General features: G+C 37.2%; 2 protein-coding genes across 2 annotated transcripts in view; one reads left to right on the top strand and one right to left on the bottom strand.

Annotated features, from left to right (window-relative positions):
* LOC139748229 (uncharacterized) overlaps positions 1–8,419 on the bottom strand; it is an 86,540-nt gene extending 78,121 nt beyond the window's left edge. The window contains exons 1-3 of the mRNA XM_071661088.1: positions 8,309–8,419; positions 5,506–5,628; positions 4,241–4,330 (exon numbers count right to left, since the gene is read on the bottom strand). Of these exons, the coding sequence (XP_071517189.1) occupies positions 4,241–4,330; positions 5,506–5,613 (198 nt within the window). The 5' untranslated portion in view covers positions 5,614–5,628; positions 8,309–8,419. The remainder of the gene's footprint in view (positions 1–4,240; positions 4,331–5,505; positions 5,629–8,308) is intronic.
* Positions 8,420–10,979: 2,560 nt separating this feature from the next.
* LOC139748263 (coiled-coil domain-containing protein 167-like) lies at positions 10,980–17,933 on the top strand. Its single transcript, XM_071661214.1, has 3 exons — positions 10,980–11,034; positions 12,130–12,228; positions 16,682–17,933. Exons 2-3 carry the CDS (start codon positions 12,134–12,136, stop codon positions 16,902–16,904), a joined length of 318 nt encoding a protein of 105 aa, XP_071517315.1. The 5' UTR covers positions 10,980–11,034; positions 12,130–12,133; the 3' UTR covers positions 16,905–17,933.
* The last annotated feature ends 8,999 nt before the right edge of the window (positions 17,934–26,932 follow it).

Here is a 26,932-nt window from a genome sequence, read left to right as displayed (position 1 = left end):
GCTCTTTTTATTTCCACACATCTCTCTTACCCTTACGTTACTCACTCGATCAAACCACCTCACACCACACATTGTCCTCAAACATCTCATTTCCAGCACATCCATCCTCCTGCGCACAACTCTATCCATAGCCCACGCCTCACAACCATACAACATTGTTGGAACCACTATTCCTTCAAACATACCCATTTTTGCTTTCCGAGATAATGTTCTCGACTTCCACACATTCTTCAAGGCCCCCAGAATTTTCGCCCCCTCCCCCACCCTATGATCCACTTCCGCTTCGATGGTTCCATCCGCTGCCAGATCCACTCCCAGATATCTAAAACACTTCACTTCCTCCAGTTTTTCTCCATTCAAACTCACCTCCCAATTGACTTGACCCTCAACCCTACTGTACCTTATAACCTTGCTCTTATTCACATTTACTCTTAACTTTCTTCTTCCACACACTTTACCAAACTCAGTCACCAGCTTCTGCAGTTTCTCACATGAATCAGCCACCAGCGCTGTATCATCAGCGAACAACAACTGACTCACTTCCCAAGCTCTCTCATCCCAACAGACTTTATACTTGCCCCTCTTTCCAAAACTCTTGCATTTACCTCCCTAACAACCCCATCCATAAACAAATTAAACAACCATGGAGACATCACACACCCCTGCCGCAAACCTACATTCACTGAGAACCAATCACTTTCCTCTCTTCCTACACGTACACATGCCTTACATCCTCGATAAAAACTTTTCACTGCTTCTAACAACTTTCCTCCCACACCATATATTCTTAATACCTTCCACAGAGCATCTCTATCAACTCTATCATATGCCTTCTCCAGATCCATAAAGGCTACATACAAATCCATTTGCTTTTCTAAGTATTTCTCACATACATTCTTCAAAGCAAACACCTGATCCACACATCCTCTACCACTTCTGAAACCACACTGCTCTTCCCCAATCTGATGCTCTGTACATGCCTTCACCCTCTCAATCAATACCCTCCCATATAATTTACCAGGAATACTCAACAAACTTATACCTCTGTAATTTGAGCACTCACTCTTATCCCCTTTGCCTTTGTACAATGGCACTATGCACGCATTCCGCCAATCCTCAGGCACCTCACCATGAGTCATACATACATTAAATAACCTTACCAACCAGTCAACAATACAGTCACCCCCTTTTTTAATAAATTCCACTGCAATACCATCCAAACCTGCTGCCTTGCCGGCTTTCATCTTCCGCAAAGCTTTCACTACCTCTTCTCTGTTTACCAAATCATTTTCCCTAACCCTCTCACTTTGCACACCACCTCGACCAAAACACCCTATATCTGCCACTCTATCATCAAACACATTCAACAAACCTTCAAAATGTATGTATATGTATATGTATGTATGTATATGTTGAAATGTATATGCATGTGTGGGCATTTATGTATATACATGTGTACGTGGATGGGTTGGGCCATTCTCCGTCTGTTTCCTTGCGCTACCTCGCTAACACGGGAGACGGCGGTTCAGTATCATAAAATAAATTAATAAAGTTAAGACATCATAACTAGACTGACCTAATGACCATAAAGCAACCATAGTTTCCACTCTTAACCTCTGCCAGTTTTTTATGATTAAATCATAATGGAAAGAGCTTAATAATATCAAGAAAATACAAAGCATTTTAAAGAGGCTTACAACATACCATACAATTATGAAAAAAAATGCCAGTTTAGATTGGCAACTGGAAATGGCTTACAATCCAAAACATATTGATACTTGCTCCAGGAACAGTTAACTGACCGAAAACTGCCTCTGAATAATACAAGATGCCTGCTAGATGAGGCAAGCACTCAAAAAACCAACTTCAGCATCTTTTATGTTGAAGGCTCCAGTCATGGACAAAAGTCCACATCAAGGCCGGGCCTTCACTTAAATATTGAGAGAATAATGAAAGGGAAAAAGAAAATACAAGCGGAAGTATTTACAAATTTTGGAGGAAGTGAAAAACCTGTCTTTTCATTGCTAAGTCATAGATATCATAAAAAAATATGAGAAGGTAGAGAAATCCAAAACTTTGACAAGCAGGGAAAGAAGCAGTTGTTAAAATGGCCCACCCTTGAGTTGCCAATGGCCATGCAGTAATCATGTGATGCATCAGTTTACCGAGTACTGTGTCATCTAGCTAGTGGTGGGGGAACACAAGCAGCTAGCTCTGGGGGGCAAAATCCAAAGTAATACCTATAGAAGAGGTAAAGTTAACCAACATTAAGGTGTAGGGCAAGAGGGACAAGTTTAGAAATTAGCCTGGGACAGTTTATATTATGGGCCACTTTCGACTCAACTGTCAATAATCTTTCAGTACACAGGGGTGGATGTTATCAGGTCCATAAGCCTTGCTTGTATCCAGTTAGAGATGTGCTTTTCAAACCATCCAAAAGTAGATTACAGGGAGGGGCAGAGAATTAGTAAGAAAACCATCAGGGGATGAAGGAATGTCAGAGTCATCCAAAGTGTAGTTGGAAAAGAAATAGGAACCAAAGAGAGTTGCTTTGTCTAACGGGAGAAATGGCTATAGTATCGTCAGAATGAAAAAATGATGAAAAGGTATAGAGAAAGAAGTTGTCAGAGATGCCCTTAGCTGTAGACCAGAAAGACCTAGTAGTGGATGAAGAGGAGAGGTCATTGTACTTCCTTTGAATAAAAGAATGCTTTGGCTTGTAAATAATATGCTTACAATGATTATGGGCAGTGATAAAAGCTGAATAGGAGCCTGAGGAAGGAGAGTTTTTCCAAGTCCAATATGCCTGAATGGCCTCAGACCAGAAACGGTTGAACCATGGACTGGATGAAGAGGTTGTCTTGGAGGAAGAGGGAATAAATGCTTCTATTCCCGCAAGAATAAGCTCTGCTATGTTTTTAATGGAGACAGAAGAATCACCACATATGAGACAGTAATTCACTCAAGGAAATTCAGAAAAAAAGCTACATAAGTTATTCCAGTCAGCTTTGTTGAGGTGCCAGTATTTATACTTAAAGGGGGCTGCTGGAGGAAGAAGTGCCGTTAGAATAGGTACATTTACAAGGGTGTAATAAGATGAACCAATTAGGGGCATTATTGTGCACTTACAGTGGGATGAACTAGAAGTGAAAAACACATCCAAAATATTAGGAGAGTGGTCACTTTGGTCAGGAACATGAGTAGAGTGGGATACAATTTGCTCTAAATGATCAAGAATAGAGAACATGAGGGCTTCAATCCCTCCACCTTCCGTATGATGGAATTCAACCATTCCCTATGATGAGCACTGAAATCCCTGAGGTAGACGATATTGGCTTGCCAGTGAGAGGGTGTCACAGTCTCATGGTAGGAGTTTAGTTGAAGAAAGATTCAAAATTTGTAGAATTAGGAGAGCAATATGTGACACAGAGGAAAAGTGTGGTAGATGAAAGACAAACCTTGGGCCACATAATGCCAAAATTTGGGGACCAAAGATCTTTGAAGTGTGCAATGGTCATGATGATGTTGGAATAAGCACAAACATCAAATTTCAATCAGAATTGTGAGTTATACTCTTCTGCCCCTGCTGGTCATCAAACACTTCTTGTCATCCCAATAATCCATCAACATAGTGAGATCAATAACAATTCAACAGTAAGGCTATAGGATGCTGCTTTACAATATTTGCTAACTAAAGGAAAATTGAAGAACAAACACACTCATTCTCGGTTAATAAAAGTTATTTGTCATCATATATGGTTCTAACACTATTCAGGGTACCTGAAGCCTTCATAAAAAGCCTTTTTCATCATTTAATATGTTCACCATACAGATCATAAGTAACATAACCCAACATCTTACAACACTTAACAAACTTTTACAGTTTAAAAATGCCGCAACACCAGAGGTAGAACTAGATATACTCTACAGTACCACACAAGTGTGTATAAAGAAGCTTCAGCTAGCTTGACACTCTAACAGAAGGTTCAAAATGGTAATTTGAGATGAAAATTTCTGATGAGCTGGCACTTGCAGACAAAAGGTTTGGTGGTCATCATGGCTCATTTTCTATGATTCCATGATTAACTCTTATCTGAACGCCCTTACTTGACAAGTCAAAGCTTCAATTTTCCCAATTCACAGGGTCCAATAACTACAATAAACTGTTTCTCTAAGTTAAAATGAGCTACTGAAAGTTTAAGACTGTGTCAACAACATAAGCAGATTATCTACACCGTACCTTATACTTCTGACGAACTCCGTTATAATCTAACCAAATGACATCTACAGTTCGTTGAGTGCGGTTTACAAAACGAACATAGCTCCGTTGCTGAAACAAGAGTTTATGTTAAAACAGAATTAGCTATTCTCTAATTCAAAAATCTAAGAGTTATATTGATTAATAGTACATTTAAATAATATTCAAATGATGAAAATTTTTCATTAACAGAATTATTGCATAGACCCACCATGATCTTTCCCACTCATACTACATGACCACTTCTAGGCATGCTCTAAGAATCATTCTGAACAGGTAAAATGAGTGTAGAAATCTCAAAATTTCTCCTTTGACTATGCACACATCAAAAAAAAAAAAAAAAGTCAAAATTACTATTCCATATACAGAGAGCATCTGTCCACTGTTTAATCTGCATGATCGGTGTGCAATTATGGGAAAATCATACTATGTGGACACATGCTTACTGCTAGTAATTCTTAGGCCAAAATGTTCTGTTCAGTGCTTCTTTTTAGTTAATTGTTTCCCAATTTTGAATAAAATATATATTACTTTCAACATCAATACTGATGGTGAGGAGAACAACATAGACAAAGGTAAAATGTACAGTTTAAAAGAGAAAATTTACAAAATGAAGGTCTTGAAAAACATCACAAACCTGAGCCAATATCCAAACCTAACCAAACAACCTAAATACAAACCAAACCTAACCAAACCCTGAAACCAAGGGCTTTACCCCTAGTGCTCAACCTAGGTTTAGGCAAGTGTGAGATACAGCCTGGGTTAGAAATTTCAGTGCTCTTTTTACTGAACACAGGCGAGTGTAGCATTATGGACAAATATTTGCAGGGTGACAACTTTTTCCATCATGCAAAAGCACAGCCACAATAAGGCCAACAAGCAAATAAATGAAGAAACATCATAAGTCATGACTAGAGCATCATATAACATTGAAAAACAATCCTAATCATCTACTCCATGATGTAACTCATCAAAGATTTTAGCAAGCGTTTTGCAGAGAATACATTAAAATACACTTACAGTACACAACTTAAAAGCTGCAATCTCATCAGTGATAAAAGCACATCCATAGGGAAAAATAAAATATTACATGAAAACTACTGTAACCTATACAAGACCTCGTCATTCATTCAGAATAATCCCTCAAATCTGTCCAAGTAAAAATTGGTACATAAAGACTAAACATGCCTCAACTGGTTGCAAATTAATGCTAGTTGCAAGTACATCATGCTTAAGGAGGAACATACCCTAGAACGGAGAGAGCGAATGACTTGCTGTTGTTGCTGCAGCTGCACAGCTTGGTCGGGATGTCTACCTTCATCTGCTGCGTGGCCAGCTGGGTTTACATCATCCATCACACACACATCCTCCTTGGCAAAGAGAATACTTGACTTTAAGGAGCCATTCCTTTTATTTCAGAGGAGAAAGAACAATTTATAAAGACTATAACTAGCAGCTTAAAGACAGAATATTGAACAGGCTGCATTTATAAACTCACTACATGAGGATCTGCACAATCTCCAAAATTGGTCAAATAAATGACCAACTAAATTTAATCCAAGGAATTGAAAAGTCATGAGGATGGGACAAACCAAAAGATGACCTAAGTGTAATTAACACCTATCACAAAATAAATCAAAATAATGCACAGGTAAAACAGATATAAGAAATGACATTGTGGCTAATACATCGCCAGAGCCATACATATAAACTGTGAAAAAGGCAAAATGTCCGCTGGCAAATGTAACAACTGCGTTCAGATATATGGACACGGATATGTTTGTACAATCATTCACTTCATATATCAGACCAAAACTATATTATGCTTCTTAAGTCTAGTAACTACACCTAAAGAAGCACAAAGATCAGACTGAGAAGGTACAGAGAAAAGTAATTAAGGTGGTACATGAATTAAGAGAACTGAGTTATAATGACAGGCTGAAGGATATGAAGCTGTTCACAATGGAGGAGAGGACGGATAGAGGACCTAGATTCTATTAACATAGAACAGTTCTTTAAGAGATGCAGCACCAGAGTAACCACAGGCCATCACAAAGAGCTGGGTAAGGAACTAACTAGGAAGGATATTATGAAGTACTGGTATTGAATTAGGGTGAAGGACAGTTGGAATAAACTAACCTGGGAGACTGGGAATGCTGGCAGTTTACAAAGGTTTGGTGAAAGGTTGCTTGATGGTATAGAAAGTTCAGAAGAGGTGAGCCCACAAGCATAGTATTCCCTCCCGTACTGCACAAACAGTCACGTACACGCATAAGAAAATCTACTAGCAAGTGAAATGATGACAGATATCGACCCAGTGACCTTGGCCCAGCCTCACTTTCTAATATGACTGTTGTAGATAGATGATGACACCATGGCTGACGGCTTCATTAATAATCATTACCTGTATCCCTAGAGACAGGAGAGAGAGAATACTGTAATGATCTAATCTATCTATATCCCTAACACCCATTCCTTCTGGGAACTCCTATCAACACGGGTGGCCACAGTAAAGGAGTCTCCACTTATCCCTATCCTTGTATGCCATCCTTGAATACACCATTCCACACATTCTGCCATTAATCCATGCTGTATATACTACATTATCTCTGTAAATTGAAATCATTCATAAAGCTTTCAACCATTACGCCATCATCAATCACAACCATTCATGTCTATAATAAAACTGGGCCAATGTCGCTTAGTAGACATCTGTAATAATTTCACTTGCTTCTATATTCTTTTTATGAGTTTCTACATACTTAACAAAGGACAATAAGTAATATAACACAACATCTTTCACTGCAATGACATTTAACTATGACTGTAGCAATAATATGGATGGGCCAAGATAGAGATACAGCTGGTGGAACAAAGTTAAATTCATCCTAATATAAAAAAAAAGTATACCAAAATACACTATTTAAAGAAGGTAACGACACCACCTTTTCAGAAGACATGTCAGGATGGTTCTTAAGTTACACAACCACCAGAAGTTTTACATTTTTTCTTGGGTATTTAAGGTGTATAACACTTATCTCTTGGTTATTGTTACCATTCTACGATTTTCTTTCATTTAATAAAAGAAATAAAAACAGTTTTTAACATCATTACACTATTTCATGTGATCAGTATTTGAGAAACTAACTCTTTACTCTGGCTACGAATATTTTCTTTTTTATGTTAAACAATTGTTGTATCAACTCATGCGAACATATCTCTAGCAATCTGGATGACATACACTAAGTACTTCTGGTACATTCCAACCAATTTTAGTACATTTGAGTTTTCTTTTTTTCTGTAAGGAATTTTAAAGGCTCTCTTGAATCCTACACATTTAACCGACTGGCTTTTCTTTCACTTCACAGTTCCCCCGTTCTTTAAAAACCCCTCCTTTCCGGCAATCACTTTAGAATCAAATAAATATAACTTCACGTCAACCTTTCAGAGTAGGCGTTTCATTCTCCACACTACCATACACCTGGGAAACTTTATTCATATTCCAAAGCTATAAGAGGTGCTACACCGAGGCATTACAATAATATTACCTCTTAGATTCCTGGCCAGTAAATCACAGTTTGGGACATCTAAAAAGTGATGACTGGCAAGAGAAATGAAAATCAGAACTGTTTGAGAGACATCAAAAATCACCAGGAAAACGATTCTAACCAAACCAATTCATACCTAATACAGTTCTCTGGATGTCTGCCAGGGTAATGATACCCCAGAGGTCTAGTGATAAGTGGGGCGACCTGACAACTCCAGGCCTGTTTGTGGGCCAGTCAGCCCCAAAGGTCAAGGCAACACTTCCATCATGAACAAGTACACTGCAATAAACTCTAATTGGCCAAACATCTCAGCTTTTCTCGGTCAATGTGATCATTATACATCGGTGATTATGTCATGGGTGCACAAATATCTCCTTCACTAAGATTTCATTAATATTCCTTACATGACCGACTAAGTCCTGTAACTACCCGTTTCAACACCTTGGCTTCCTGCCCTTGTCCGTGACTTAATGGGTCTTAAGCACCTGCCAGATAACATTACCTTGCTGGGGAAGACTGCTGATTCCCCGTGACGTAGTCTGCCCTGGAGGCCGAGTGAATGGAACCCACAGAGGTTCAGCGACGTCTCGCTCTCACTCCTCAAACAAGCAAACTTTCATTACCTGATGTGAACTAAATACGCTAATCCATCTGGAGCGCTGGACATGTACGCACCAACACCACCTGACGCACACACTAGCCAGCGACCACTGCCAGCTACTACTACTACTACTACTACTACTATTACTCCTTAAGAATAACACTCCATATATTTCTTTTATGTCTGTTAACTTATTATTCATCGTATTTCAAAAGAGAACATCACAGAACTAATATCATAACTTTAGATAATGAATATTTCATTCTTAGTCCGCTAGCGTAGCATCATATGTGATGTTCCTTTACTCAGACAAGTCTTTAAAGTGAATCTCGTTTTCTTATATATCATTTTTATACCAAACTGTGAATAGAACGCTTTCGCCATTTCAGCCTCGTGTAATCTCGTAACACTTTCGTAAGTTCTGAGATGGACTTTACAGTCGACAGAATTCTGTCGCTTGAGTGTATACAGCATCATGTCTTCATCTCTGCATAGCAAAAATCTTAGTTTACAGCTTTATTTCACATATTCCATTTCTATTTCGTAATCATACATCATAAAAAATCTGAAATAAGTAATACTACTGATATGTGATATGAGCAACTGTTCTATTACCAATTTCCTTACAAATATAGAAGCGTTTAAATGCATTGTATACAATCTTGTCTGCTCGACAGTTGGTGGTAAGTGCAATCATCGCTGGAGGTGTTTGCTACTGCGAGGTCAAAGGTCTTAACCTAATAACCAGGCGAGTCAGCGACTACAATGACGCGATTGTTGAGGCTTCAAGTACACACCCTAACGTGCAACGAACTGATGATAGGGAGAGATAAAACTATGAGATATTGACAGTTCCAAAAGTGTTTGTTATCAGCATTATACATATTTATTCAATCTTGCATTAACACACACACACACATATGTATATATATATATATATATATATATATATATATATATATATATATATATATATATATATATATATATATTTTTTTTTTTATACTTTGTCGCTGTCTCCCGCGTTTGCGAGGTAGCGCAAGGAAACAGACGAAAGAAATGGCCCAACCCCCCCCCCATACACATGTATATACATACGTCCACACACGCAAATATACATACCTACACAGCTTTCCATGGTTTACCCCAGACGCTTCACATGCCTTGATTCAATCCACTGACAGCACGTCAACCCCGGTATACCACATCGCTCCAATTCACTCTATTCCTTGCCCTCCTTTCACCCTCCTGCATGTTCAGGCCCCGATCACACAAAATCTTTTTCACTCCATCTTTCCACCTCCAATTTGGTCTCCCACTTCTCCTCGTTCCCTCCACCTCCGACACATATATCCTCTTGGTCAATCTTTCCTCACTCATCCTCTCCATGTGCCCAAACCACTTCAAAATACCCTCTTCTGCTCTCTCAACCACGCTCTTTTTATTTCCACACATCTCTCTTACCCTTACGTTACTTACTCGATCAAACCACCTCACACCACACATTGTCCTCAAACATCTCATTTCCAGCACATCCATCCTCCTGCGCACAACTCTATCCATAGCCCACGCCTCGCAACCATACAACATTGTTGGAACCACTATTCCTTCAAACATACCCATTTTTGCTTTCCGAGATAATGTTCTCGACTTCCACACATTCTTCAAGGCCCCCAGAATTTTCGCCCCCTCCCCCACCCTATGATCCACTTCCGCTTCTATGGTTCCATCCGCTGCCAGATCCACTCCCAGATATCTAAAACACTTGTACAAAGGCAAAGGGGATAAGAGTGAGTGCTCAATTACAGAGGTATAAGTTTGTTGAGTATTCCTGTTAAATTATATGGGAGGGTATTGATTGAGAGGGTGAAGGCATGTACAGAGCATCAGATTGGGGAAGAGCAGTGCGGTTTCAGAAGTGGTAGAGGATGTGTGGATCAGGTGTTTGCTTTGAAGAATGTATGTGAGAAATACTTAGAAAAGCAAATGGATTTGTATGTAGCATTTATGGATCTGGAGAAGGCATATGATAGAGTTGATAGAGATGCTCTGTGGAAGGTATTAAGAATATATGGTGTGGGAGGCAAGTTGTTAGAAGCAGTGAAAAGTTTTTATCGAGGATGTAAGGCATGTGTACGTGTAGGAAGAGAGGAAAGTGATTGGTTCTCAGTGAATGTAGGTTAAGAAAAGAGGATTGATCCTTTGAGGGAATATCCTCGCTTGGTCCCCTTCTCTCTCCTTTATGGAAGGTCTTGTCACAAATCCTTTACATTGGTGGGAATGGTCTGCAAATGGCAAGTATAGGTTACTATAAAAAAGTGAAAACAACAATCTTGGTCATTAATTTTCTCAGATGAAATAAACTTCATCCGGGTTGGTGAAAGTGATTTTAACTTTGCTCGAACCCACAAAAGATAATTTGGAGACATCAGTGTATCTATTACTCCAAGAATATTATCTATATCATGCAACAGTATATATATTTTTTAATTTCTAAGAAAATTTATATTGTACAAATTATCCATAATTCGTTTTCTATGATGAGGACAACAGCCATTGGTACAGGAGTATAAGCGACCAGGTAAACAACAGCTGACTGACGGCTGTTTGTTGACAGGTGGCTGCAGGTGCGACTTCGCCTTGAAATTTCACCATAGTAGACTCTGTCTTCGTGAATTCTGTTGTCCTTTCATGATTTCATTTTCTTTCTTCTGTTACCAGGTTCGACCCGTGTGAAAAAACGAGTCGTATGTCAGGTTGAATAGTTGTGGCTGTTTGAATCTTGAGCACGCCGCTGTGAATGATAGTTTGTGCGTCATGTCAGTGAACAAATCCTTTTCTCGTTGGCCATTGTGGATATTTTTTCCCATTGAAAACCTCAGGTGTCTGACACGAGCGTCGTTTTGCATTGTTTCCCAATAGTGGCATAAGTGGTTACATGGTGGCTGAAGCATTGCCACACACACACGCTGGGATCACTGGGACATGTGTCCCACCCGAGGCACACACGCTGGGATCACTGGGACATGTGTCCCACCCGAGGCACACACGCTGGGATCACTGGGACATGTGTCCCACCCGAGGCACACACGCTGGGATCACTGGGACATGTGTCCCACCCGAGGCACACACGCTGGGATCACTGGGACATGTGTCCCACCCGAGGCCGCCACATGTCTAGTGGTGGCAGAAGGCCCGCCACCCACCCTCACACACACACACACATAACAGTGGCCCAAGTGTCACTATACTAAAACAGTACATCATGAAGTTATTGGACAGAAATGGTATATTGGAGGCAGGCTGGAACATGAGATGTTTTTCTCGGAATTATCCCAGGGCCCTGTAGCTGTAGCCTGTGACAATGGAGATGTCCAACTTTCCATAGATTATCCCTGAGATTTCTTTTTTTCTGTTGAATGGCCTTGAAAACAAGATGATGTCACCTTCCTTTAATCAACCTTGGGCCATGTCGTACAGTGTGCGCTGAAAGTCAGACTTTTCCTTTGGTTGATTATATTCATGAATTCCATTCCTTGTAGGATGTTCAAGGTGCCTTATATGATTGTGATAAACTTGCAGATTCTTGCAGGCTTGATGTACCATATCATTTTTCCTTTGACTATGAAATTTCTTTGAGAAAGCACCGATACTTATTAATGATTCTGTGTTCAAAGATATCCTGTTGATGATTATGCAGCATGAATTATCCCATTTCACAGGTCCATGATGGTGGAAAAAAACGAATCCAACAGTCATACTGCATCAGTTATGAACCAACTTGAAGACACATCCAGAGAAATAAAGGAATGTTATGAAAGGTGAGTGTTAATTTTTTTGTTTTACCTTCACTCTTCGTCATCACATTTCATTGATATGAGTACTAAATCATACATGAAAACTGATGTGCAGAATTTTTCATAGCCTCGAGAAATGAAGTATGCTGAAGATTGATAGTTTTGTTTTATAGTTATCAGAGAATAATGTATTAACAAAAGCACTGACACAACACTAAGCTAATCACAACTAGAAACCCATTTTAGAATGTTTGCTTCAAGTGACCCGGTGAAAGGGTTGACACAAGCAGCCTTTTGTATGTTTTTGTGATTGCAAACTACTCCCTTATGTTTTACTTGCTTGTAGTTCAACCTGTACACACGCAGGTAAATGAATACCAGGGGAAAGGCAAGAGTAATCACTAATAATTGTAAGATATCACACCAAGCTCTTCATAAGTGGCTGCTTATTTTGTAATCTTGTTTCATTATAACAGTTATGTCATTGGTTAATATAACTGGTTATGATTATGTGACGATGCTTCTGTCTCTGCCAAACACATAGCAGTGGTTATTCTTGTCGGAATGGAATGAATTGTCCCCTCTTCTTCCAGTCCATAGTTCAACCGTTCCTGTTCTCAGGTCATTCAGGCAAGGGATCAGGCATATCAGACTTGGAAAAACTCTCCCTCCTCTGGTCTTCAGCTAAGGGCATCTCTTAACAACTTCTGTCGCTCTACCTTTCCTTCACTTTTCCATTCTGCTGGTACTATAACTGTCTCTTCCACAGACAAAGCAACTCCCTTTGGTTACTGTTTCTCCTCTAACTCCACCTTGGATGACTAACATTCCTTCACCCCCTGATGCTCCTCTTACTAATCCTATGCCTTCTCCTGTAATATCATTATGAACTGTCCGAAAAGCACTTCTCTCTGGACACAAGCAAGACTTATGGTGTTGATGGCATCCATCCATCCTATGCTTGCTTTTTTGTTTAAAAACCAAGACTTTTCCTTCTTCTTAAAAGCATTCATTGATACATCCCATCCCAAAGAAGGGTTACTATTCTGACCCCTGTGAAATTATTGTCCTATTGCTTTGACATCTATCATTTCCAAAGTCATTGAATCCCTCCTCAGCTCCCATATCTTCAAACACCTCAAAAATCACAGTCTTCTCTCTGATCACCAGTATGGCTTCCATAAGGTAAGATCACTGGTGATATTCTTTCCTATCTTACTAATGTTTGGTCATAATCCCTGAAAGATTCTAGGGAGTCGTGTAGTCACAGGGTGTGGCATCAGGGTCTCATCTTTAAGCTCCCCTCTTTTGGCTTCCCTCCCTCACTTAGCTCCTTCCTATCCAGCTTCCTCTCCAGCAGATCTATCTCTGTGGTTGTTGATGGATCAACCTCAGCCCTTTTCTCCATCAACAGAGGTGTCTCGTAAGGTTCTGTCCTGTACCCTCCACTTTTTTCTCCTTTTATTTCAACAATTTCCTCTCCTCCACAAATAATCCAATGCACTCATACACTGACAACTCAACATTCTGCATTCATCCACATCCTTCAACTCTGCTCGCACCTCTCTCACTTGATCTACATCTCATCTTGATGCAGCTTCCTCAGTAAACTCAGACTTGGACAGGATATATCATTGGGCTAAACAAAATCTTGTTGAGTATAATGCTTCCAAGACCCAATTTCTACCCATCCCTTTATTGATAACTCCTCACAACTCGTCTCTCCTTTGACGGTTCTGTAATAATATCTCTTGACTCAGTGAACATACTTGGTATTACTGTAACGGAAACCCCATAATACAGGAATAGCCAAGTCTGCCATCCTCAGATACTGATGTGAGTTTTATGACTCATATCTTATGTCTTGTGACACATGTCACTGATATATCCTCTGATAATAGTGTCAGTCTTATCTCTTAAACATTCAGTATGAGCAGAAAAATCTTAAAATTTAAATCTTTCTTGGCACAGTATTCCTTCTAAGCTGGAATAGCATGTGTAAACAGCCAGTCTTGAAATATTTTCATTATCCAGATTATCCTGATGCTGTCTTTTTCTCTTTTGAAATAACATGTGGCATTTTTATCCAATATAACCTTGTCTAATCCACATTAAAAATCACCTTAGGGTAGTAGCCATCCTCTTTGATGATTTGTTTGAACTGAGCAGGGAATGCTAGAGCTGCTTCAGCAGTCAGCGTGATGTTTTATATTTAAGCCTTTGAAAAATTCGTATCACCCATGGCTAGCAACAAACCTTTCAGCTACTGAGCCTTCCTCGTGTTTCTTCTTTCAGTCCTCATGGAGGTCCCTGAATCGGCATCACTAGTTTTCATTTTCAGAGGCCAATAGCTTCTCCATATGGTCTAAAAGGCTGCTTCTGCTACAACCTGTTGTGGTTGCACATGTTTTCACATTCTCTGTACTTGCTGTAGTCTTAGCATAGCTTCTGCACTAATATGAATAGTTTTGATCATCATAGGAGCTAAGCCAAGCACTCTTCCAATGTCCACTGTGTGTTCATCAGCACCTAAATGGTTCAGAACATTTACTTCCATTTAAAGTGTGATACTCTTAAAAAATTTTTACATCATGAAGTCTCACTCTTGATGCTGGCAAGATTCTTTTGACTCATTATTGCAGGATTACAGCTTTAAATCACAGTAAAGACAATGTTGGGGACACACCAGGGGGACATTAATGGCATAAGGAGACTTGAGGTAGTGCTACACTAGATTTAAAATAGAATTAACATTGCAGCTTAAAAATAGGTCATAGGAATTTTCTGGACATCCATGTTCCTTAATTGGTTAAAGACTCTAAACCAGCTTTAAATGTCCCAACTTAAAATGTGGCCCTTCTGTATTGCTTCCTCTTATTCTTGGGAGCATCAGGAGCTCTAGAATCACTGTCACAGATGTGTTTGGGACCCATAAGCAGTGGATTACTAAAAGTGCTAGAATATAAACTAGCACAGATGTAGCTATACATGGCAGGCTGACTTACCTCAAATGCCATAGTGCATTCCTCCACTACATCCTACACAGACTGGTTGGTCTTCACATCTACCAAGCATACAGACTTGCCATATTGATTTTGAATGCATATGTTGGTTATTTTTCTTGCTTTTGTTTTTTACAACAAAATGTTAACATTTTTGTAAATCATGTTGCCTTACTGATTTTCTGCAAATACTTGACATTTGAAGAAAGTTACTCACAATTCCATCAAACGTGAATTTATGCAAGGTGAGCGACTTCTCTAAATGTATGTAAATATAAAGAGAGTTTCATGCCCCTATTTAGGGGCCACCTGCTGAGCCTGGTAGGTTGTCAAGTTGGAAGTGCATAATAATTTCTCCCCACAGTCAGCCTTTCTCTTGCCATGCCAATGACAGCACATTCTTGTAAGTTTCCTAGGAAGGAAATTGAGGCTTTTAGCTTGATTTAGAGGACCAGCCAGAAAATGTTCCATTATCATTTACAGTGATGATGATCTGTCTTTGGATTTTGTGGAGTCATTTTACAGTCCCTGACTCTTCCAGTATTGAGATTGATCAAGACAAGGCAAGAGAAGGTGTTTTTAGAACAAGTGGAGGCAGAGTTGCCAGGGCCTGTAAGACCTTGACGACACTGTGTAAGACTGGTACTGCTGTTCATTTTACAGTTTTACTGTTATGAAAAATTATTAGTGAATCAGATTGATTATAAAGTGAAACATTTTATTATATAACATAAAGCATAATTTGTCATAAATTTTTTTTGGCAAAGTTAAAATGAATAATTGTAAATGCATAGTGGCAATTCACTTGACACTTAGCTTTACTCTCACACTTTTTAGAGCATTTTGGTGTCACAATTACATGAAATGTACTTCTGAAGTTTTTCATTGTTTGATATTATAAGAGTATACACATACAGTAGGGTGAAAGGTGAGCAAGGAATGGAGTGAATTGGAACGGTGTGGTATGCTGGGGTCAATGTGCTGTCAGTGGATTGAACCAGGGCATGTGAAGTGTCTGGGGTAAACCATGGAAAGGTGTGTAGGGCTTGGATGTGAAAAGGGAGCTGTGGTTTCGGTGCATTACTCATGACAACTAGAGACTGAGTGTGAATGAATGTGGCCTTTTTGTCTGTTCCTGGTGCTGCCTCGCTGGAGGATGGGGGATGCTATTTCGTGTGTGGCGGGGTGGCATTGGGAATGGATGAAGGCAGCAAGTATGGATATGTACATGTGTATATATGTATATGATCTGTATATGTATATGTGTGCGTGTGGGCTTTTATGTATATGTATGTGGGTGGGTTGGGCCATTCTTCGTCTGTTTCCTTTCACTACCTCGCAAGTTTGAGATGCACAGGGTTAGAAGGGAAATTTATCTTATGAGTCAAGGGGTTAAGTTATGACTGATAAGAGAGTGTAATGTATTATGAAACAAATTGTGATTAATTAACTTATTTTTACATTTGTATTATCAGGTTAGACTTCATTGAAACAAAATTGAGGAGGCGTTATTATCCAAGTGAGGAAAAGAAGCGACTAGAAAAGGAAGTTCAAGATATAAAAACACATCTCTCACGGCATGAGAATAGTCTACGAAGCCTTCGAGGGGAAAACCGTGTGGCTATGATGCTATCTGTCTTAATATTAGCTTTGGGAATCATGGTTTATTTTGTGTATTGCATTCTTTTCGGGAGCTGAAAATGTGTGGCATTTGGTTATGAATGTTCACTGTGATTGTGCTGAGTAATTTACTATTGCTGTGGGTAATGGTTTCTATTGAAGCGTATTTACACTTTAGTATAGCTAAGAGTTGTGAATTCCAGTGAAGAGTCCTAGAGTATGCTCTGGATGCTGGTAGCCAATACCAGATATATTATTTTCTACTCATAGATCTATCTTTAGCCCAGGTGTGTAAGGAATGCTTTCTTCCATTTTGAATTAAACTTACTATCATAGTATTATATACATTTCCTCTTCCATACTGCTGACTGTAATAAAGGCCACAACCATAATATTTTTTTAATGCTGAGCCATGAATTAACTTCATGTATGTAGCTTCTCTTTGAGGTCTGGGGAAGTGTAGTAAGGAAACAGGAAGTAATTGTGCTCCTCTGATACCCAAACTATAATAGAGGTGTGCCAAGAGTGAGAAATGTAGAGAAACGTGTCTTGGGGCCAAGGCTGTTAGATTTTATATACTTATTTCTATCTGTTCTCGCAAAAGTAAAATATTATCACCATAATAAAAGATCAGCTATAAAATTTAACAGATCACTAATCATTTCCAATATTTAGATTAATTTGGTCATTGCAAGTCTAGAATGTTTTGTTTCCTTGTGGAGTTTGTCCTTGTAGCAATAGAATTTTTTTTATACATTTCATAGTATAGTTCTCTGTCTTAATCAGCAGGTCAGAAATTTAGTTTCTGTATACAGTATATGTACTGCCTTGTATGGAAATCACAACTATGATAATGTTTATTGCAAAATAAATTCTTTGTGTATTTATGTGTAAAGATTTTTATATTTGAGGATTTCTCAACTTTCACTCGGTGGATATTTTCTCTGAAAATAGTTCCATATGCAATTATCTGTAGATTTACTGTATGTATATGTTTTGTTGTATATAAATTCAGATTTAATGTAAAGACTCATCTTTCATAAAAGATAGCTGTGTTTAAGGGTAACGAACTCAAGGATAGGAAATACATTAAATATTTTATTAAAACTTTAACATTATTTATCCTATGAGTACTAACATCAAAGAATACTTATTCAAAGGCACTTCTTTACAAAGAATATACAATTATTAAATTTACTCAAGATTCAATAAATATTTGACAAGATTTTATCGATACAATCATTGTTGATTAAACATTATGATGAACTTAGTTACCATCCATGCAAGCAATCATACCAAACAGAGATAAGTTCATTCAACAAAAGACTTACACTGAAATATTGACACACTGCACTCACTCAGTTTTGGGACATACTATATCTTTCTAAACAGGATCTCAACTCTACGATAATCAACATTTCATGCAAAACAATTTTTCCATTTGAATTCATCTATAATAATGTATAAGTTAAAGGTCCATTAAAATATTCATAATACAACACTACTTATTTTTTTCTGGTACATGAGTTAAACTGATGTACTAAAAGTTTCTTTTGGGCATCTGGTGAAAATATAGAAAAAAAAAAGAAAGATTGGTCCTACTGATTGAAAATAAGTTACAAGAACATACTTTATGCTTCACGGAGTAAACAAAATTTTAGTTTTTGAAACTATAAGTGTTAAGAATATCATCCCAAATACTGATATGGAAAAGCAGCAAAAGAAATTCATGATAACCTGCAATGATCATGATGTCTAGGGTAGCTTCTTTCTTTTCTAAAAGTTTTAATATTGAACTTCTGAAGAAATGCTGTTATACTTTTTTAAAGAATAATTAAGCATCTAATAATCACAGAATGCTGGTAAATGCCACCTCTTCTTATGAGAGTCATCTACCTAACAAGCACATCAACTTCTTTGGCACTATATGTGGTTGCATGTCTTGATTCTTAATTTTATAAGATACGTCTGAGCCTAATAAATCTTTGGGACATTCATAATATCAGTTGTGGAAAAATAATGTCTGAACTTTCTTCTTAGAAATATTTCTCCAATGCAAAATATAAACATATATGTTCTTTTATCTATCTGTTTTGTCATGCCCCACTCTGCGCTCTTGTAATTTGGCTATAACTATCTGAAACATGCTAAAGAAACCAGCTCTATATTTCATCATATTCTACCCCAGAACATACAAGATCCAGCATTTCATATTATCTATTGCATGTATGGATTATCTTAATACTTTACCCTATAAAGCCTAAATTGAGATTCCATCTCCAAAAGTAGTTGAATCAGTTGAGTTTATTTAGCCTAATTAGGAATACACTGTAAACTGAGGTTCTTTTTGTAACAGCTCTCATTAGATTCACAGAAAGAGAAGAGCACTACAACTGCATGTGGAACCCAACAGATACTTCAATTAAATGTAAACAAATTTGTCATTAGTAGTTGGATGCAAGTTGCAACATCAAATCCATGGTAACATATGAATACAGTTACATCACTGACTCAGTCAGAATGATTATTCCTCCAGTATACATATTTGAAACGATGTTAAAGTTGATGTAATAAAGAACATTACTTAAATTTACTGGTACTCAATATAGGGTACCCTTCACTGAGTCTCAGGATGTTCATCTCCAGTGGCTAGTTGACATCAGATTTAATATCCAAATTACTAATATTGAATTCTAATATGATATTCAACACTTCTGGCCTTGCTGACTAATCACCACAGAAAACAGTATTTTCTGCTGTTACAAATAATTTTCTGATGCATATGGAGCCATTTCTTTTCTCAGACAGCCTTAACCAAATTCCTCTCTTAGAAATTATCATACATCTTTTGATCACTTCTTTATCTCTGAAAGGGGTTTTCAATCTTTTGGACCCTACTGTCTCTTCCATAAATATCACAACTCCATATTAGTGCGAAGATTGCATATAAGCAACAAACTTCTCTATTTTGTCTCTGATACACTGTCTATGGACATGTTGTACAATAGTAAAAACAAAAATAAAGATGATTTCCTGATCTCAATCCACAATTTGACATTGGAATTTCATTTTAGGTTTCAGAAGTTGCAATACAAATACAAAACACCAAAATAATGATATAAAAGTAAAGGATATAGCATACAAAATAATTAAATCAAAACAGGTATTTCAGGCTAAAAAGGGACAATTTCAGACGATAATTATGGCAATCCTGCATTCAGAAGGATTTTACAACATTTCTACTCCTAATACAGTATTGTTTAACAGAACAATCGATAAATGAAGTCAACTAACAATCAACTAAGTACAATTAAATCATAATATTCTATATGATTGTTACATCTCTCAAGGCAAAAAAGAATTGTAATAGCAAATACATTTTTTCATGTTAAAAATAAATTAGTTTGCTTTTCATAAAAGAATGGACAAAATGAAGATTTGGAACAGTAATAACAGAGGTACTAAATGAAACTGAAGCATTGATGATCATCAGCATTTCTTAGTCATTGGCAATTTTTCCTTTTGGATCCATAAGCCATTCACTGTCTTTGGTAACTTGCATTAATGCCCTTAAGTCACAGTGTCATGCTATTAAAAAAGAGACAGCAAGCTTTTGAGGTCTCACTGCTGTGATTCAAGGTACTATATCTATGAGCATGTTATTAAGTTCATGGATAAAAAGGCCAAATGGATTTGAACTGAACATGTCCAATTTTTACTATGAGTAATTTGTTTTTAACAAATAATTCCTTAAATTAACATCTGAACAAGCAATATGTAAAGTTATGATCTTAATATTACCTAATATTACATACACTCAACATTTTTGTCATTAGGAAGTATGTCAGTTGCTGACAAAACTTAATATATCAGAGATCTCGCAAAGAATGTTGCAAGTCAGGAACTGTAAAGTGTAATTATACAATGCTGAGTGTTAATGCTAATAAAACCCTTAAAATGTGAAGGTAGTGGATGGATACATGATCTCACTAATTCTATGGAATTTCTAAGCATCTAAGTTAAATGAACTACAGTTTCTACACTTCTGAAATTTTCCCTACAAAAAATTACTTCTAAGATGAAGTAGAAAGGGGAACAGAATGCTGCAGGACAGCTGAATGCACCCACAACTAAAGCTTTGGCACTAAGGAATCATAAGTTTGAATTATCGAAAATCTTTTTTCCTCCATTACCTAGGCTGACACATTAAAAGTTTTCCATTCCTCACACTGAAAATTTAGCATGTTTAAGTTATGCCATTTGACATTACTTTTGTTTTGGAAAAACTGTCAAAGATCACAATGTAAGGTCCCACCTCTCTAAGTCACACTCTTAATAGCCAATGTGAGGACTAGAAATGAAATGTTGCCATATGCCTGTGGTTCTGGCTGGCTGAGTGAAATGTCTCACTCATTACCAAACTTTACAGATGCATTTGTACTTCTTTCCATGCCTTGGATACAATGAAAACTACAGTTTACAATGTCTTCCAATAATAGTAATAAATGACATAAAAAGTCCATTTGGGAAGACCATAGAAAAAAATCATCAGACTACTAATTTTGGTTGTCAGATATACTATTCATCTATCTATTTCTCTGATGCCTGTTCCCAACTGGAACTCTATTAAAGGGGTGGCCATGGCAATAGAGTCTCCATAACTAGTTACCTCCAGTGCTGTTTATGAGCCCTAAAGTGCTTTAACCCTAACTGGCCACTGGCAGAGGGCAATTCTAACAGTGTTTGCAGAGGCTCCTTCCTAATGTTCCTACAGACTACTTCTACCTAATGTTACTGCCTAATACTTCTACCTAATGTTTCTACTACTACTCACTAATAACTCAGATACTGGCCATTGTGTACACTGTCTAGTTAGTCACTGATTAAGGATATACAAGAAAAGCCATTATCCAAAAGGACCTTGGCAGTGCAGTACACCTGTATGAGAATAAGCCAGTTAGAAGAGCATTTCCCCCAGGTATTTTACTGGAAGCTTTTTTGATATACTAATACTCTAAAGTACTGTATTTCTGTAACTATCTCTCATAAGAGTTTTAAAAAAGTACAGGCAGAGCTCGGACCAAGCCAGCCAACTACCAGAGAGAGCACTTTTTTCAGTATATGTGAAACTGTTGCATCTTGAGATCACATATGGATTAAGGTGTCTATCTTCTACAATTCAGGTTCTTCTAGGATCTCTTGTTTTACAACAGCCTTCCCCTGATAAAGATTCTGCAAAAAATTTCAATTTGTCTAATTTTTTTTTTTTAAAGATTCTGCGAAAAAATTTGAATGTCTAAAACTTTTTTTTGAGGACTTCTTTCAATGTTGTTGATGACCCAACATGGTATTCTCTTATCACATCAATATGTCTTTAACCTTACTACTATCATTTATAAATATATACACTCTGGTGCTGTGTCAGTGCAACTTGTTCATATTTCATGCCTTTGCTGCAAGGTCTGTACACTTACATCTTGTGCTCGAATTAGATGTATCAACTGTAGGATGTAGAAAATATCCAAAGATAAAGTCAGCCTATGTGATGAAACTGAATCACTGTAGTGGCAAATGGGAAGTAAGACTTGATGGGGAAGACTGTAAACAACACCTGTAAGCAGTGGCGTTGGGAACTACTATTGAGGAATGGCATGAACTTTCACCAACCATCAACAGTGGTCTGAAAAATGCTAGTAAAATCGTATGGATACAGGTCACTACAGCATGTATTTATCTTAGGAGGTATTGGAAATTCTGGATACAAGAGCTTTGCAGTTAGTTAAATGGTGGATAAAACTTTTCCTGATTTTGGAAATTTCTACCAGGTGACCTATTACAAATACACGAACCAGTTATTGGGACCAGGTATGTAAAGCACTCAAACAATAAATTTAGGGGATTTTATATATTCCAGTGGCAGTGAAATAAGAAATCACTTGTACAATTAGTATGATCTGCAAGCCACTGAATATTTTGGTGATAACAGTATGATGATAACAAACAATATAAATGCAGGCCCAGGGATACATAACACTGCACCAGATAAAGTTTATGGCTTTACCAGTAGACAATTTGTATTTCATATTTCAATTGCTCAATGTTTTTTCTGTTTTACAGAAAATTCATGCTGTCCACCACTGATTCATTATATTTTTTGTCATCCAAATCATCATTTACATTACTATGAATGTGACCATGGAATAATATTCAAGATAAAAGCACTTGTCAGATTTTACGCATATTTTGTAGTCTACAAAACCCTAGAGCACAAGAACAGCAAGCTATTCCATGACAGATCTATGTGTGGGGATTACCAGACTCTGCCTGCATGAGATTGCATTGCAAATGAACATATCACTGGGATTACAGTCTCGTCAAGGAATAACCCACTCCAAAAGGAGTCTATCATTTCCTTGCTACTTATGTAATGCAGCCTTAGAACTGCAAGAGCTCCTGGATGGAGGTCCTGGGTAACACCTGGATCTTTCTAAGAAAGAGGTGATGGGGAAATTATATATAAATCAATAAAGCTAAAAGTGGTGTGAATGCAACTGCTGATCCTCCATGTCATACAATGCAACAAACAAATGAATTAATCTTTATCTCAATGATGCCAACCAGTTCAAGGAAAATAATGTAATATGTACAAGAGGTCCCTAAAGAATGATGGCTCCAGAGTGAAGTTTTGTGATAGTGACGTCAGAAAATTAAGGTATAAATTCTTAATGATTCAAAATTCACAACAGTGACAGATTTGAAAACAACTTTAATATAATTTCCAAATGATAATCAATTATTTTAATATATTATAAGGTTTTTCAGTTACAGTGTATTTCAAATGATACCAAAGCAAAATAACATTAGATTCTTATCATATTTCAAACACTGATGATCACCTTATAAAGAACACCAAGTTTTAATACTCTTTGTGTCATAAAGGTGAAATCTCCTAAATTGAAAATGTTAAAATGGGTCATATAACACCCATATGCAACAAAAGACATAATAGATAATGCTGAAATGGATAAATGTATTTGGAAGGGTTGACAAGCCATTCACTCCATCCCATCCCACTCTACTATCACTTACCTCAATCCCTCAACACCAGTATTCTCAGCGCGAATAATTAGATATCCTCTAATTTACCAACAAAATGGCAATATTTGGATGTAGTCCATACATGAATATCAAATTTGGAAAATTTTTCGTCTGGAAAATAGTCCCCCTTACAACTTGAGTTTCAATTACTCATACAGTAACATTGCTATAATGACATATCTCTGGGAACATAACCCCCCCGATCATTCAGCGAGGACCCTTTGTATCACACTGTATTTTACAGCAGTTCAACAATGCACACACACAACTATGGAACTGTATCATATCTGGGGCAGTAACTAACTACTAGTAAATGAGATTTTGCCCTTACACATAGTTTACTGATGGCTTAACCATGTCATTCTCTGTTGCCATACACTTTGCATAAGTCAGTACTGGGTTCATCTTTGAACATTCTAAAACAATTATTCAACTATGCTTTCAATGGCTTCTATGCTAATTCCATGTGGACTTTTAATTTCACTTTGCATCATATCAAAATAAGCTTCTTCATCCATTATGCAAGGGTCACGTATTTTCTTTAATATTTCATTGACATTTCATGGTTGAAATCTTGTTTGTTCCATACTGAGTTTTTAGCATAAGAAATGCATTTTTTATTTTTTCAATCAATTAGCACGCATAAATTATCAAGTCATTTTCTATTCTTAATTCACAGTGTATTATGAATTCTTTCAACACTACCCATAGTTCATATGCCCATTTTTGTTTTAAGATGTTTCTGAATTCTTCCCAGTTTCTTGGTGTTAGCTTGCTCTGTTAGTGTCAATACAACATGGTAATATTAAACTTTGTTTATTATAAACTGCCTCAATACTTTCATCACTTGTCTTCTATCTCTTGAAGTGAATATTCTTGTTATACTGCCCATTACTTTAATTCACACTATTTAGTGTGGTTTTCAAATTTCATCTTGTCATTACTGATAAATCCCAGATCTTGAACATTTTCTTCACTTTCAGTCTTTCTTCCTAGTGAAACCTTATAGGGTGTCACAATTACATTGTTAAATGCTCCATGATTTTTTCCTAGAGAATTCCATCAAGTTCTCTTCTGAACATCAACAAAATATTTCATCAATATCATTTTGCATTTTCTTTGTCACCTATCTTTCTATATCTCTGATACCCATATACTTTGGGAACTCCCTCAGTTGCCACAGCAAAAGAGTCTCCATAGTTTGTGAACTCCAGTTCTGCTTCTTAGCCTTTTAATGCCTCACCCCCAATAAGCCACTGGCAGAAGGAAACTACGGTGCAGTGTTTCCAGAGGCTCCTACCAAGTGCTCCCACCAACTGACTACTTCTACTTACTGTTCCAATCTACTACTTTTACACCCACACCTAAATGTTCCTACATACTACTTGTACCTAAAGCTCCTACATACTGCTTCTGTCTATTGCTCCTACCACTTTGTGAAAAGGCATGGCAAGCACATAGTGCTCACCACAAATGTTATGTGACAGAGATTGTATGTTTATGGACAGAATGCCAGCATTCACCTTCTAATCAAATAATTTTACTAACTCTGGCATCATCAGCAGAATATCTTACGATATTTCTTAAGATTATGATTATAAAGTTACTAAAGCTAATATTCCTTCTGACACATCTAATAAGATGTCTCCTTTTTCACTGCTTTACCTAAAAGAACTCAGTACATAATTATATGTTTTTGATAAATCAAGAGAAATAGTATCGATTCTCAATTTTTCATTCATGTTTCATGTACGCTTATGTAGAGTGTATCTTTGTCACATTCAAATTCATATTGACCTTCATAAACATAAGCACTATTCATCATACTCCTTTCAACTCTTTCAGACTTTTCTCATGATCAAACTTTCTAGTCGATATCGTTTCAAAAGCACCTGAGATCTTCCTTTGGGTATTGTTGATATAGAAGTCATTCAGTAAACTTCCACTATACCGCTTTCATCTAGCCTTTGTTTCATCATTATCAGTTTTGCTACGGATATCTTTTTTTTTAAAGGAAAATAGGTGAAAGTCCATTTTGCTCCAGTGCTGAGCTCCCTTTGAGTTGGTCCATTGTTGTTATCATGTCCTTTTCAGTTATTTCCACATCTGTGATGCCATTCTAGTTGAACTGATCCAAACTTTTTCTCTTAATACCCACATTAGTATCATGAATATTTTCTTAGCATCATCACATTTCTCAAACTAAAAGTCTAGCCTCGTATTTGTTCTTTGCTTTCCTCACACATAAATATCTTTAGTTTGCTTTCCATGCTATTATTTTCTTACATTCACTTTTCTCTTTTATGCAATTACATTAATTTTGTCAGAATGTCTTACTTTTCCTCCAAGCTCATTTATCCTCTCTCTGCTTAATGCCATATTTTCTTTTCCCATTCTGTTCATCTACTGTGCTCTCTCTTTTTCCTTTAGATTTCCAATTGGTATTAACCAATAAGCTATTAATTTTAGCCTACACTCATTTCTCTTTGTCTTTAAAAGCATCGTTCTAATTTAAATGTCATTAATTCACTTCACTTAATACAGCAAGATTTTAGCTACCTCAAAGATATTATGATCTGATATACTTGTTTAAGTTACTTCAGTTTCTCTGAAAAGAGCCATTTTATTTGAGAAAAGGTTCAAAGTATTATTTTCTCTTGTTTGCATATGGTCTACTTGTGTCAGGTTGGACATCTCACATGCTTTCTTCACTCCCCTCACTCTTTCTCCTTCATTAACAGATCCCTTACTCATTGTGGAAGTTTTGAATAAATGCAAGTCTTAAGGCTTTAGGGGAAAAAAATAGTGGAAATGATGAAAATCAATTGCTTGACCATGTAAGGAATAGAGTAAGAAAGGGATGTGTTGGCAGGCACAGTCTGATTAAAAGAGCTAACCAGGGTGTGCTGAAATGATTTGGATATATGGGGAGGATAAGCATAGGAAGACTGACTAAGAGAATATAATATTCAAAAGTTTTGGAAGAAAGGGTTTGTATCTATTTATTC

Source organism: Panulirus ornatus, chromosome 73, assembly GCF_036320965.1.
Source record: "Panulirus ornatus isolate Po-2019 chromosome 73, ASM3632096v1, whole genome shotgun sequence".
Lineage (NCBI taxonomy): Eukaryota > Metazoa > Arthropoda > Malacostraca > Decapoda > Palinuridae > Panulirus > Panulirus ornatus.
This window is presented reverse-complemented; position numbering and strand designations above follow the sequence as displayed.

What these genes read in the sequence shown, in the direction of transcription:
- LOC139748263 (XM_071661214.1), top strand. Translation starts at nt 12,134, where the DNA reads ATGATGGTGGAAAAAAACGAATCCAACAGTCATACTGCATCAGTTATG. An exon ending in ATAAAGGAATGTTATGAAAG is followed by an intron (nt 12,229 to 16,681) that starts GTGAGTGTTAAT and finishes TTGTATTATCAG; the next exon opens with GTTAGACTTCATTGAAACAA.